The sequence below is a fragment of the Pelecanus crispus genome, chromosome 11, assembly GCF_030463565.1.
Source record: "Pelecanus crispus isolate bPelCri1 chromosome 11, bPelCri1.pri, whole genome shotgun sequence".
Lineage (NCBI taxonomy): Eukaryota > Metazoa > Chordata > Aves > Pelecaniformes > Pelecanidae > Pelecanus > Pelecanus crispus.
In genome coordinates this window covers 105194-120509 of record NC_134653.1, presented here as the reverse complement: position 1 = coordinate 120509, position 15316 = coordinate 105194, and the positions used below count along the sequence as shown (strand labels likewise).

At 37.8% G+C, this 15316-nt stretch overlaps 1 protein-coding gene across 11 annotated transcripts in view; it reads left to right on the top strand.

Moving 5' to 3' along the window:
- Window positions 1-15316, top strand: part of UNKL (unk like zinc finger) — a 61068-nt gene that overhangs the window by 141 nt on the left and 45611 nt on the right. For 8 of the 11 annotated variants that reach the window (XM_075719141.1, XM_075719138.1, XM_075719142.1 and 5 more), the window contains exons 2-6: window positions 1807-2016; window positions 7921-8097; window positions 10994-11127; window positions 13037-13172; window positions 13922-14039. In XM_075719141.1, coding sequence (XP_075575256.1) covers window positions 1807-2016; window positions 7921-8097; window positions 10994-11127; window positions 13037-13172; window positions 13922-14039 — 775 coding nt within the window. Of the gene's footprint in view, window positions 1-1806; window positions 2017-7920; window positions 8098-10993; window positions 11128-13036; window positions 13173-13921; window positions 14040-15316 lie in introns of those variants that run through there. The other 3 variants (XM_075719140.1, XM_075719143.1, XM_075719144.1) reach the window with 3 other exon arrangements.

Here is a 15316-nt window from a genome sequence, read left to right as displayed (position 1 = left end):
TCAGGAGCCGAGGCGGAGGGCCCGGTCGCGTGCCAGGCCTGCTCCGCGCGGCCTCCTGCGCTGGCGGCAGGTCCGTGAGGAGGCTCCGGGCCCTGGCCGCTCTCCGCCGCACTCCTTTTCCAGCTCCAGGCGCCGCGGGGAGGAAGCCGCGTTCTGTGCCGGCCAGATAGAGACGGCCCGGGCGCGGCTGACTGCAGAGTGCCTGCGGCGGCTCTCCGCGCCTTGCGTCCGCTCCCGCGGTCGTGCTTCTCCGGGCCGCGCTGTGAGCCGCCGGCTTTGGCCGGCATCCCGAGCCCCGCAGCACCCTCTCGCACCCCGAGACCGCAGTCCTTCCCCTGAGCGTTGCGTGGCCAGCCTCAGCTCGAGCCCTTGGGACCTTTCCGTGACAATTTTTGCAGACCTTGCCGTGCTGAAAGACAGCTCCCATGTGCTCGCCATCCTCTCTACAAGCTTATCCGTTTTCTTCTGATAGGGTCTATAAAGTCCCTGTGGCCCTTTAGCACTGCTGACAGTCCATCTCATGTAGGACCATGTGCTCCCCACAAGTGCAGAATAATTTATCACTTAGTTGTGGCATTGCTTCACTCACAACCTATGTATCATCGCTTCTATAATGTCATGTTTCCAGCACTCTCAGAAAGACCACTAGAATGTAGCCCCTTGCCTAGATACTGCTACAGCCTGTCTTACAGCCCTTAATGTCCAAAACTTATATTCCTTTTTTTTTTTTTTCTCCCCACAATCCTGAATAATTTAGAGATTCTTCTCTAAACTTAAAGACATGCTTCATAACTCTGTGTCATTACATCCCCCATGTGCCAGTTTAAGCAACTGAGAATGAAAAGATGCCCTCTATTCTTCTTTCTAATCCTTTCCTTTCCCTATATCTTTAATTCCCATGTAGCCTGTTACACATCCTGCACCCTTTTAGAGACCTCTGGGAACTCTAAAGTTCTTCTGCAAAGCCCCCATATCCCCTTCCTCTGTAAATACTCCATAACTTTAGTGATGTAATGAACTTGCTAAATTGGTTAATAGATATATAGACTGAGACAGGAAGGAATGCTGTCTTACATCCCTTGACAAATGCCACAGTAGTGCCCAGTCTGGCATGATCTTGATATCCTGTGGAAAGAAGTACCAGACTTCATACCTAGCTTCTGTGCCCTGCATGCTAATGAAGGACTGTCTTACTAACACCTAAGCAACCTTCAAAGACCAGAGACTGTCTCAACGCAAACGTAACAGTTGCTAAAATAAGTTTGCTGAAGTCCTCTCAGAGCCCCTGATAACCTTCATAAACCTCTTTTAACCCTCTAGCTTTCTATATAGTGTGTCCACATTCTGGGAATATAATGTTTAAATTAAATGTGGTATTTAGCTAAAATAGCCTTTGTAGGACTATTTTGTATGGTAACAAGCAATATGAATGCTCTTTCCAGTAACTTGTTGAGTTTATAATCTGTTTGGTGGTTACTTAGGACAATTTTCTAAATGCTGTGCTTTTTAAATTAATGTATTTATTTTATTTTAGTTTAGTTACAAAACATAGTATAATTTGCCATAGTATAATTTGCCAGGTATTCCACTGCATTGCATTTATTAGTAATGCATCTGTCATAAAAAATTAAGTCACTTGTATTCAACAGCTGAACAGTAGATTGTGCATAGGAACTAAAACTGTATGCAGGTACATTTGTACAATTTTTCACAGGCTGTGTGCACTGAATTGTCAAGTGCCCTGTTAATACTGTAAAAAATGTGCCTCCAATAAGATAAACTTGTAACACAGTTTAATTTTTTTAGGTATCTAAAGGAATTTAGGACAGAGCAGTGCCCCCTATTTTTGCAGCACAAGTGTGCCCAGCACAGACCATTTACCTGTTTTCATTGGCATTTCCTAAATCAGCGTCGTCGTAGACCTATACGAAGGCGTGATGGGACTTTTAACTACAGTGCAGATGTTTATTGTACAAAATATGATGAGACTACAGGAATCTGCCCAGATGGAGATGAGTAAGTGATTTCTTTCAGTCCTAGGTGTTTATAGTATTATCAATGACATTAAGGAAAGATGCTAATTTCTCCTTAGCAAAAATGATCGATAGAATCCTGCTGCAGTTTATTTGAAAACAGATTTCTGTAAGTGATTTGTCAGGTTTTGGCACATATATTTTTATATAAGCATGTATTTTTTAGGCTATCATAGAGTTAGAACTATGATTTTTGCATTGTGACTATCTTTAAAGCATAACATAAGAAACTGGTTTTCTGCTAGTATTGTTCCTGCACATTTGTGCTAGTGTTGTTGCTGCACCCTTCCCCCCCTCCCCACCCCCCAGTTGTGCTTCTTTTTTCTCCTGACGACTTTGAAATTGGCCAGTAGGTGCAAACCGTACTGTATAGAGGTGGCTTCAAGATTTTAAGCTTATATAAGTTTTGTGAAGATTGATGGGTAGTAGAGGAGAATGACTGTCTCGTGATGCTTCCAGCGAGAAAAAGCAAAGGAGGGAGTTCACTGTTAATTGTCTGGCTAGCTCGTTAGTGTTTGCATTTCTGTGGGCGTGTGTCTCTTCTACATAAAGGCTACAGAGGGTCTTCAACGAACTTGGGGAGGGGTAGAGGTCTTATGGACATGAGAATGAGCAAATGGTACACTATGGCAGGCAGGCATATATATATATATATATATATATATAGGAGCTGGGTATATCGTTGTATGTCAGAGGAGCTACTTTCATCTGCAGTGATGGAAGCAAGGAAGGACTTATAAAAAAAAAAAAAGCAGGAAAACAGCCAGGAAATATGTAGTTATGCTGGTCACCTGTTTTAAAAATTGAAGGTTAATTGTTTTGGTTACTGTAGTGCATAGCAGTGCTTGTCACGGATCAGGTGTCTTTTGTGTTATAGGCTGTAGTCACAGAAGAAAAAGGTGGATTTTTCCCAGAGGCTTTACAAACTAAATGACAGAGATAAGAGAAGGTAAACAGCAGAAATGCACTAGGCAGCATGACAATATCGAGTACTCTGCCTAAGCATTATAAACAACAAAAAATGCCTCTGAAGGATGTTTAGAGATTGTTTAAAGAGAACAATTAATTACCTTTTCAGGTGTTTGTAAAGTACTCCTGCCGATCCTGGGACAGCATGGGCAGTTCTTCTTTGAAACTCAACAAATGAGGCTAATGGATGCTCATGTCATGGATTGGTTGGGGACAAAAATTGACCTTTCATTACTGAGAGATAGGTACTGATTCTAAAGGAGGAAAAAGGAAGCGATGTTTTAAAATGGTATTAGCTGGGCAAGATTGAATTGTTAGAAGCAAATAAGAGGAGATGTTTCAATAACCGAGATGTGAGATGGAAACCTTTTTGCTGCAGTCGGATTGGAAAGGTTGTCCCCTACGGTTGCGGAAGATTACTCCCTGGTTAGGAGCCTAAAGGACAAACAGGGTGATTACATTGTCTGGCATAATGCAAGTGCAGAGGACTTGCCAGAAATAAGACCAGTAGTGAGATTCATACCTCTGGTTTAGCATGTCGTGCTTATAGTTTGAATTAAATGGATGGGTTTAGGAGTTATTAGCAAAGAGGTGGTGGTTTTCAAGTTTGTCTTTTGCAGTGAAATTACCCAGGTGTGGAAGGATAAGAGCAGGGACCAAGGTTGGAGTCCTGTGGGACCCCTCACCAGAGGCATAAGAGAATGTTGAAATTGGAAGATATGCTGCAGGAGGGATTGAGAGGAAAATGTGAACGTAACTGAATTCCCATAAACAAAGGAGAACAATGTTTCAAGGGGAGAAAAATTGAGTAAAGCAGACAGTAAGTTAAGAAAGTGAAGATAGATGTGAGTAGAGAAAAAGGGAGTCTGCTTTCTTTGGCTCGGTTATAAGGTGAGATTATTGGAGACATTTGTGAGAGAAGTTTCAGCTGAACTGTGGAGGCCTTGTTTTAGATCTGATCCTGAGAACTGGTGGTTAGAAATGGCAGTCAGCTATTTTAAGTTGATAGCTGATTGAAGTTAAGGTAGAAGAGAAAAGGCATACAGGGCAAATAGCTGGGAAAGGCAAGAGAAGTCGAAGGTAACTTTCTTAAAGATCAAAGACCCAGAGCACATCTGTAGTGGCAGGAGAAAAAAAGTGGAGGAAAACACCAACATTTCTGAGGACATGCTTACAGTGTGGCAGCATTCCTGTTTCAGAACTCAGCAAAAGAGTATTTTTTTGACCCTATTTTGTCTTCTGCGTAAAATGTAGCCTTTTATTTGAAGGAACCTCAAATTCTTACAGAAACAGGTTATAAACAGTAGTGCCAGGACACCTTCATTTTAAGCTATCTGTGACAATAGGATAGAAGTGATGCTTTTTTTTTTTTAATATGATGTGGTTTTCGATCGTTGTAGTCAACTGATGTCAGATTCTAAAAGAGAAGATTATTTTGGATATGTTAGTATCTGTAATGTAAGACTGCTCTAAGAGTGAATGAATTACAGAAGTCTACTACAGAAGAGCACTTCAAGTAATCATAGGAAAAAATATGTCCATCCCTCAAGGTTGAACAGAAGTAGAACTGTGTAGTTGTTTTCATGCACTTTAAGACCATCTGGCATTACCCTTTAAGCTGGAACTGTTTTATTCTTAAAGTATATCTTTGGAATGCTTGTGATGTGAATTAAAAAGAGTGTGAAAAGAAAATATACCTTTCAGTAATCAGTTAACCTTTTACGTTTTTTTGAACATATGTTCTGTTTCATGGTATATACACCTACTTACTCTGAATAACGTAACGACGGTTTTACTTTGTGAGATCTGAATGCAGAAAACAAAGTTGATTTCAACAGTTAAATGTTGTGTGTAGACTCCAATAGAACTTAAAAATACAGAGTAATGTTCTTTACTGATTCACGATTACAAAGTTAGGATTCAGTACAGTTATTTTAAGCTGGGAGATGGCTGCAGAAATTCAGGCCATGAAGTAGATTTGTTATTCTGCCTCAGAACGACTTTTCTTTCTTTCTTTTTTTTTTTTTTTTTAAATAAAAACTTTGTTCCTAAGGAATAAGTGATGTCTGAACAACCCTAGTACCAAACTGTGGTACATAAGAACAAGTTTATCAATTTGCAGCAACATAATCCTATGATAATTAAAATTAGCCATTTTAAATCAAAATACTAGTCTTGTTTAAAGCTATGTATTACAATGGTTTATGCTCCATTAAAATATTTCATTAATAAAGTGAAGATATAACATTCCTCTAGTTCACTAAAGGTTGAGTAGAACATCTGTGCATATTTCAGTGCATTGGCTTAGTTTGATACTGTGTGTGAATAAGTACTATTTACCATCTAAAAGCTGCTTTTATTAGGGGTTTTTGCCTTTCTGACTAATGATCCTATGATGAACTACAGCTGATCAAGATGTCTGTGTTTAATAGCATATGTATCATTGTGGTATTGTATGAATAACATGTTTTTATGTGAAACATACACAGGCAAAACTGATGCCATTGTTCTTGCTCTTTGAGGTTTGCATGCTATTTAGTCCCCTGAGTCACCTTTAGAACTAGCTCTTATCTAGTTCTTTACAAGTCTTAGACAAAATTCCAATAACAAACTGTCCCAGTCACACTGGATAGCCTCATTAAAGCATTCTGTTAGTTTCTGGAGAAGGACTTCACCTGTTATGGGACTCTTCAGGCAGCTAGCAAACTGTGCAGTAGGAAAGCTGTGTTTTCAATAAAATTCAGATTTTATTAGCTATTGATGGCACAAGTGTTGAGTGTTAGGGCAAACAAACCTAGGTTTAATTTAGCAGGAGTAAGACTCTTGTGATACAGTTTATATTTCTTTCCCAGCTTGTTTTTGGAATCCGTGTTGTCTTTTTGTGGGGAAAAAATTGTGACCTGAGTATTTCTCCCTCTCTCACATTGCATACAAGTTGTGCCTAGCTTGTCTCACAAGCTATGTCTATATTCCATTAAATTACCTTTTTTTTTAAGCAGTAATTTAAAAATAATTGAAGGCTTTAACCTTTTGGGGGGGGACCTGCACTGATAAGGCGATTTTGTTAGGGAAAAACTGCAGATATTTAAGCAAAAATGTTTGCCCTCTGATAAGGAGCCATGGACTGAGAGACAAGCAATGAGATGTAAACACCCGTACACTTCTTGCATGGAAGATAAAACATCTAATTCTTGTTTGCAATAGGAACGAGCAAACTTAAGTAGATGAAAATGGCGATGTGAACATCATGCATAAGAATGCTACAGAGTATCCTCACCTTTGTGAGGTGTGTGTATGTGAGTGAAAGATTAGAGTTTGTAGTGAACAGTTGGCTGAGCAAATGGAAACATTTGACCCCTGGCAAAGGTTCTGGTAGCGGTGGAACAGTTAGCAATAACAAAAGTACAGCCTCGGGTTGCATTTCTTCTGGTTTAGAGTTCTGTACAGGACTAGTGCTGGCAAAAGTATCTGATTGACTCTTCTGGGTTTTCTCATTTTGCCGTATCAGTAGCAATTCTAGCAGAACAGGAGGGCTGCGTCAGTGCTATTCACACATCATGAAGAATTTCTTACAAAGTTCAGATGAGACACTATAACGGGTCCAACAAAGCTTGCATCCTGTCTGTCTTTCCATGTAGAGCCAAGAAGCGTGAAAGAACTACTTTCAGATCCTGAGTGTAGACCGTGCTCCATCTTACACTAGCAAATCAGATGTAGCACTGCAGTTGGTATACCTTGTCTTCCTGCTAATTAATTCTGTTGGGATTTAAAAAGATAAGTACAAATCACTAGCTGCAACCCATTTATTTTGTTTAACAGAATGCTAGTTTTAAATTCCTACAAGGAAGCAACTTGATTCTCAGAAATCATAAACAGTATCAATTCCTGGAAGTCAGCATAAGCTGCAGGTGTTCAGCACAGCAGGAAAAATGTATGATTTTGATGTAATATATAAATACAAGACTTGTACGTGTTTGCAAACGATTGCATTTGTTTAGTCTAGTTTCTAAACAACCTTTTTAGAATATAGTAAATAAAGCTTAAGCCAGCATAAATTCTTGTGAGTGTTAAAGTCTACTTAGTGCTTCGCTATTTCTGTGTGACTTTTCATTTGTTGTTCTGTATCGCCCTCTAAGCTTTTTGGTGCAGTTTCTTTTTACTTTGGGATGGAGGAAAGTAGTTTTTGGAGATTAATATTTTTTCAAAACTAGCAGAGACCAAAATTAATTACACTGAAGTAAACTAGGGGAGAACAGACAAAAATATATTTGCATGTTTTTTTTTTTAAATTTGTTTACTATTGGTAAATTGGAACTATAATCCATACATGATGCTAGCCATTTTAAAGTACAGATCATAATTCACATAGTTGTGTCTCAAAAATGGTTAGTATATCTACAAAGATGTATTGCTGATCTAAAAATTGTTCTCTTCCTTTTAATAGAAGAGCCATTTTAGATTTCCCCTGAGATTGTTCAATAAGTTCCATGTCTATAAAGAGCAGGCAAGGAAAAAATCACAGTGCTTCAAGTACCCCTTGATTTTAGATGACGATAACATTTAAAAAAAAAAAAAAAATTCTTGTACCTCTTAGTGTGGAAATTATTTGAGCTTGTATCAGTATGGAAGATGTTATTCCTTAGCTCAGATGATGTTGTTGCTTACTAGATTTATTAATAATATCTTTGTGAGCCAGCCTGATATAAATTCTTATAACTTTAGCAGAGACTAAGAAATAGATTAATGTTTTTCATTTGAGGCTGATTTGTGATGGTGGTTTGTTTGGGACAATTTTTGTTTGAAGAATCCTGCACAGTTACTTGTTATAAGTTAATAAGAGATACAGCATAATTCAGAAATAAATTGTTAAAAACAAAATTCAAAGCAACGCTCTAACTTTCCTCTTTCTATTATGTAGTTGCCCTTACCTGCATCGAACAACAGGGGATACAGAAAGGAAGTATCATCTCAGATATTACAAGACTGGAACATGCATTCATGAAACAGATGCCCGGGGTCACTGTGTGAAGAATGGAATTCACTGTGCCTTTGCTCATGGTCCACATGACCTTAGACCACCAGTATATGACATAAGGTAGCCTTGTTTCAAATTCTTCAGCCTAATTAGCAGGAAATACCACGTCTGTTATCACCACATACCAGAAAATGCAGTATGCTTTGCATGAAAAATATACTTGCTTCTGTAACTGTAAACATAAGAATACAGTTCACTCTGCATCACGATAGCAGATAGAAGCACACTGGGAAATACAAATACTAAGGTTTTGTAACTTGCAATTTCAAGAGCCATTTATGTAATCCTTATGACCGATGAAAGACCAGATACTCTGCCTTTTGTCATTTATGCCTTGTAAATTTGCATGTGGTTTTTACATTGACAAATTTATGATTTTGTTAAGCCATGTTTCAGGTTCTCAGCTTGTATGTTTGACATTTTGCCTAGTGATGTTGCGGGTTTTTTTTAATTGTGTTGTATTTTTTCATGTATAAGATATCAGTATTATCTTCTGCCTCTCTAATGTATAATCAAGTTATTGACAAAAGAACGTGCTTCGTGAATCAGGGTAGTGGTAGGTATGAGTTTTAGTTGTGGCCAAAGCTGGGAGATAAGCATGTTGGTGGGAGGTATTATAAATGGGTAAAAGGGGAGCGCTTGCTACAGAAAGTGGTCTGTATATACTCAGTAGGAAAGGATACCAATTCCTAGAGAGCTTTGAAGTCTCGGAGCGTCACAAATATCTCTTACTGGACACTGGAAGAGTATTCTGGGAAAATATCACTATACGCTTGCCCTATTCTTATACTCTTCCCTAGGCATCTGCTATTGGCCACTGTTGGAGACAGGATTCCAAGCTAGATGAACCTTTGCTCAGAGCTGGTATGGCTGCTATCTTACATTCTTACCTTTGTTAGCCCTTATTCCCAACCATCTGTTGGGAGATGATAGCTCTCCCTTCACAGTAATTTAATAAAGTTAGTGCCTTTTCAGTAATTTCATAATTATTTAAATTCATATTTTGCCACAGAATTCACTGCTGCATTGCCTGGTCACATACTGTTTAGTTATATACAGCTTTTCTTTCCAGAAGACTTTCTTCAATTGGCTAGCTGATGCTTCTTCTGCAAGACATCTGTCCATTTTCTTTTTCTTCTTTTTACCTTTCCCCATTTAGCCTATGCGGTATGATGCCACATCAGTCTGAATAGAGAATACTTAGTATCTTTGTAATCCTTTGTATTGTGTTAGAATGAGGAACCAGTGTATAGCAAGACTGAAACCAAACTGTTCTCTAAATGTCTTTTAATGTGTTACATGATTGTTTATTGGTGATTGACTACGTATAGAGTGTCAGGAGGAGCTGAAGACTAGGAGCTTGTGCTAGGAGTCTATGTTTAACGGCTTGACCCTACAAGTAGGCTGCCTCAAACTTCTTTGGTGTTTGTGAAAAACAGTTGTGTGCCATTGCTTCTCCTGATTTCAGGCATCCAGCATTCATAAGGAAGTCCAAACAATCAGGTCTTATTTTTTGTTTGGTGGTCTTTTTGCTCTACAATGGACACAGATATTAGGGTTTCTTAATTTTCAGTAAAGAGCAGAGAAACAACCGTAGAATCACTGATGCAGACGTTAATTTTATTCCCCTTAATAGCCTTGTTCTTCTACATATCCACCTTAAAGAAAAAAGCACTCTCTAGCAACTACCAGTTTTTCTTCTCATTTGCCTGCACTTTTTCTGAATCTGTAAAAGAAATATTTTGACTGTTTGAAAGGTTTTAGACTTGGCTTTAGGTCTGTCTTGTCTTCCTTTCCCTTTGAGATTTTCTTTCCTGGAGGATACTTGAGGTCTGGGAAATGAAATGTTCTTGAAATGGTATGTAAATGATATCATAACTAGTTACATTGTAAACCACCACACCTTTCAAACTCCTCTTCAGAGATCCTGAGTAGGGGTCTTTTGTTACAGGAGGTAAGCTCCTTGAATATTTGTGTCTAGAGAAAGCAGTGCCAATTGAAGGTAGAGGCCTTTGATTCTCTTAGGGTGTTATAGATCCACCTCTGGTATTTGATTCCTCACCTCGTTTCTCCATTGGTTCAAAGTCTGCCTAATACAATTATGCTATAGTATCTTTTGGGGTTTTTTAAAATCTTTTGTACTGATTTGCCATTGTTGAATCTCTGTACAGCTTAACTTTACTAAAATGGTGTAATAAAATTGTCTCAGATTTTTGGTAGAGGTTTCATACCACTAATACAATACCTTTTAGTTTGGTAGTAGTCATTCTGATCTTTCAGCAAGCTTGTGGTTGCTTAATTGCAAAGCAGTTGTAAATTCTTGCAGAAGAGATTCCATTTCCTCATAATGATTGTTGTTTGTTACTAGGTCTCCCAAATGTCTTGACAAACTTTTCTTGCAAAATCTTACAGCGAGCCAAAAGCACTTTGGCTACTTTTATATGATGTAGTATTCAATAGCTATATTTTGTACCTTCCTTCAGTCATAACTTTTCCAAGGCAAAGAGTCTTATGGTATTTAATTCTCCCTCATAGAGGAGGAGTTCTGTATTTCTGATCACCCTTATTACACTTTCTGTATCTTTTGTAGTTCTGCCATGCCCTATGTGGCAGTGGAATATCAGAAATTAACAGCATATTCAAAACGTCAGCACACCAGCATACAGAGGTACAGATGGGCATTGCTGGTACAAACATTGTCTGCGTACATAATGCCAGCGTTCCTTCATGTGTTCTCCGATTTGTATGACATGGTTATTCCTTATGCTTGTTTGCCAGCTTCAGTGCAAGTAATGGTTTGAAATACAGACAATTTAATTTTTTTAAAAATTTAGGCTTGTTAAGAGCTGGATGAAATTACAGAATTTTTATAGACTCGGACAGGATTATACCTGCGACAGATAGGGTTACTGTAGCTATACAGTTTAGCAGTGTTGTTTTCTTTTCCCTGTTCCAGAGAACTTCAGGCACAGGAAACCTTACAGAATGGGCAGCTAGGATGCGGTGAAGGCATTGCAGATCTGCAGCCAGGAATTCTAGCAAGCCAGGCAATGATTGAGAAGATCCTTAGTGAAGATCCAAGATGGCAGGGTAACGTTACCCTGTCTCCTTTCTCTGTTTCTTTATTTGTGCTTGATCTAATTTCTTGATCCTGGGTCTTCATCTGGGAAAGGTTCAAAGGCTTTTTTAACAGAGTAAAGAATTGGTTTATATAAGTAATATGGATATTTGTGAACAAGTTGTACTGTCTGTCATGTTTATGTTCAGATTGCACTTTGAAAATGTTTTGTTTTGAAAATGTTTAATAGGTCTGTTTTAGTTTACTTGATACAAGTGTTGCTAATCTGTGTCAATTGAATAAATGTTCTTAAAAGTCAGTAGGAGCTCTGTTTTGTGCTAAGTAGTAGTCATGATTAGTGTCTTCATTTTCTGAGTCATTCATAGACTAGTTAATGGACTGTTATTCTTTGCTGAGCTTGACTAACAGGAATGAAGTAGAATATTGAACAGAAAATTGGCCTAGTTTTCCTAAGGCTTCCAAATTTGGTTGTCATGTTCTTGGTTTAGACTTGCTTATTATGTAGCCAAAGATGTTAGTATCAATCAGATACCGTTAGAGCTGTTGCCCAAATTTTGCTTTAGAAAAGACTGCTGGGTACAATTACTTCCACAAAATTTATGTGGGGACAGTAACACAGGAAGAGGTCACAAGAAGATGCTGTCTCTAAGGAATTCAAAGGGAGGTGAATGCATGATACTTGTCCCCTCTATATTTTTTAAATCTGCTATAGGGTGAGTTCCAACCATTTAAGTATTAATAATGTGTAAAGCTTAATTGTCAGCTCTAGATCAAAAAATATTGGATGTTCGACGTAAAAAGACAGCAAAACTGACCAACTACAAGCACTTTTATCACATTCCTTGCATTGTGACAGGTCTGTGTTATATAATGTTATATGCTTCTGTCAATCCCTGTAAATATGGCGAGACTGCACATAGTTTCTGGGGATTGAAAATCATTCAACCACTGATTTCAGCCTTGTTTTTCCTAAGTCTTTAATGAAACTATTGAAAAGGACTGAACAAAGAATAGACTCTGTGTGATACTCTGATTAATAATCTTTGCTATTTGAAAGTACATCATTAATGACTCTCTGAGAATGTTTCTTCAGCTAGTTTTCCACAAATCCTACAGGAGTCTTGTAGTATTGTGCGGTTTGGTTTTGAGATCATCTCAGGCTAAAAGGTTTGCTGAAGTCAAGAGACATGACATGACTGCTTCTGTTTTACCTACATCCATTTTCCCACCTTAGGAAGAAGTTAGATTGGTTTGACATGATTTACTCCTCACAAACCCATGCTTGCTGTTAGTTAAATTGTACCTTCTAATTTATTTACTTGCTCCATTGTTTTTCTGAATTTTTCTGTTTCTAGACAGAACCTTGTTTGTCATCTCCTAGTTCCTCCTTCCTGGAACCAAAGATGTAGAGACAGAGGCAAAGTTGGAGAAGAGGCTCTAGAATTTGTCCAGGAAGATTTTACTGGACAGCCTTAACATGCCATAACATGAAAGCAGTTTTGATGAAATAAGGACTGTCAACACTAAACTTAAGAGAAATCCAAATATAAAATTATATAAGTTTTTAGTGTTTGTCTTACTAAAATGAATAATGTATTTTCAGGTATTCATTTTCAGAATGTTATATGTATATAATGAGAATATCCAGATAGTTTCTCTACCAATAGATTGCTAGTGCTTTACTTATGGACTTTATTGTAATATTGGTATTGAATATAGAAGAAATGAAGATTGCTTTGCGTGTAAATGTGTTAGACTTTTATTTAAAAAAATGCAGGAGTTAGTCTAAGTTTATAAGAATGGAGGGGTCTGTGAATCATAATTTTTTTACGAAAAGCGGTGTGATGCCTAAGCTCACTAAAGACACTCTGAATGCAAAAAATAGTTGTTTATTTCTCCTAATTGTTGACGTGTTTGCAGACACAAATTTTGTATTAGCTGGCTACAAGACAGAACAATGTACCAAGCCACCCAGACTCTGCCGCCAGGGTTATGCATGTCCGCACTATCACAACAGTCGAGATAGAAGACGAAATCCCAGAAAATTCAAATACAGGTACATAAATACATATTAAGAACAGACTTTTTGGTCAGTCAGACAGTTGTTAGTGGACTGATCTGTTTGGGTTCTTCTATAACGCAATTGGATATTCCTAATGGAATAAACCCACGTATTTCCCAGTAGCCTTGCTAAATTTTTTGGGGGGAAAGAAGTATCTGTTCAGAATGACCAGACAGTTCTGAAGACAGAAACTATGAAGTTGTAGTGGAAATATCCTTCTTTCTTGTGAAGAATGAAAACAATTTCTATAATTCTTAGCAAAAATTGGAATCACTAGGGCAAACCTTCTTTGTTATGAAAAGATCAGTTATAATCTCTGTCTTTTTTCTGGTTTTCTTTTATAATTTTCCATTTCTGAGCAATATTTTTAGGACCAAAGTTTAACGCATCGCCTCCCTTACTTTTTGTCATTATGTCATTCATCATTACATCATTTTACATCATTCTCATACACTGTGGTTTCTTCATTGGTTTTGGTGTTTTTTCGTGCAGTGATACAAGGTTTAGAATTGATGGGCTTTGCTTGACAGTCTCAGGACTGTGAATAAATGTCATTAGACAGAAGATAGGTAGAATCCTACTAGCTCATCTTTCTGTCAAAGAATTTCCAAAAAGTCAGTGTCTCTCAGAATTTGCAACTTTATTGGTCCCAGAATCTAACATTCTGAGATTTAGTGAGAAATTATTTGAGACTTCTCCTAGGAAGTAGATACAAACATGCTCTGGACATCACTTTTTTCTAGGTCCACTCCCTGCCCCAATGTAAAACATGCAGATGAATGGGGTGAACCTTCAAGGTGTGAAAGTGGGGATAGCTGTCAATATTGTCATTCTCGCACAGAGCAGCAGTTTCATCCTGAGGTAAGAACTACGTTTCTACTTATTTTTAGTGATTTCAAATTTATTATGGATTAGATTATCAATTAAAGATATTATTTATGAAAAAAACGTGGCATTTCATTCAACACTTTCAGTTGTTGAGGGTATTTGCTTAAGAAAACCAAAATTTCCTAAGAAACAGTTATTTGTACTGCTGTGGTTTTCACCGATAGACATTTTTATTGTACTGCTTATGAAAAATTAATTAATGTTCTCTGGATTTGGGCATAAATAAATGTGTTGTCTTTTTTACCTAACTTCTTGGATTGATAATGAAGTCACAGTAGTAATTGCTACTCAATAACTTGGGACAAATTTCTATTTTAAGTATAGTTAAAAAGGCTTTATTGCAAAAAATTAGGGGAAACTGAATAGGTCAGGAGGAAGTGGAAAGAGTAGGAAACTCTCCTAGTGGCTGAAGTCAGACACTTCAGAAGAACAAGGTGTTTCTAGATTCCTCTGTAGGCAAAGTCATTTTACCTTTATTGGATGCTTGAGCGTAACAGTGAAATGCCAGGGAAGAGAGCAGTGCCATGCAGTCTGCTGAGATTTAATTCTTACGTGACACTATGAAAATATTAAATGTGCCAGTTAATGGAAACAAATGTGCCACTGGAAAGACGTGTTACGCTAGAAGCTGCCTGTACAATGCTGGGTACCTGTTTTCATTTTGGGACCTTTGAATGGACATGAAGAATTCACATCAGGATGTAATTTCTTGCATTAGAAAGTCAATACTTAGTAAAGTATAAGCAAAGACCATTCAAGCAATTGCTAATTTCTCTTCCAATTACGAAGATTAGTGAAGGCATCTCAGGACCATACTGGGAAAGGAAATCTTAGAGTACTGACTGCAGGATTGTTGCACGCTTCATGTCATACATTCTGTCATAAGTTGACCAGCTACATCTTTACACTAAATAGGTGCCAGCTATCTCTACTCTTGAGATGCTGCTCCAGAATTTCACTGTCCTGATTACTAGAGATTTTACACTCCAGATCTATTTCAGATCATCTGATTTCTTCTGCATCATATTCCAGCCCTTTTCTGTAGTAGAGGTGTCTTCCTGCTTAGTATTGCTACCATACTATTATTTATGACAAAGATATGAACAAAAGGGCTAAAATAAGTCACAAGGCTGAGCCTTTAGTTCTGCTACTAATTTTGTCTGCTGCCTTCCTCTTTCATACTATCCATTGTCATCTCTCCATTAGTCATTTTAACAGCAGATATGTTACATTGCTGAGTCACATTCTTC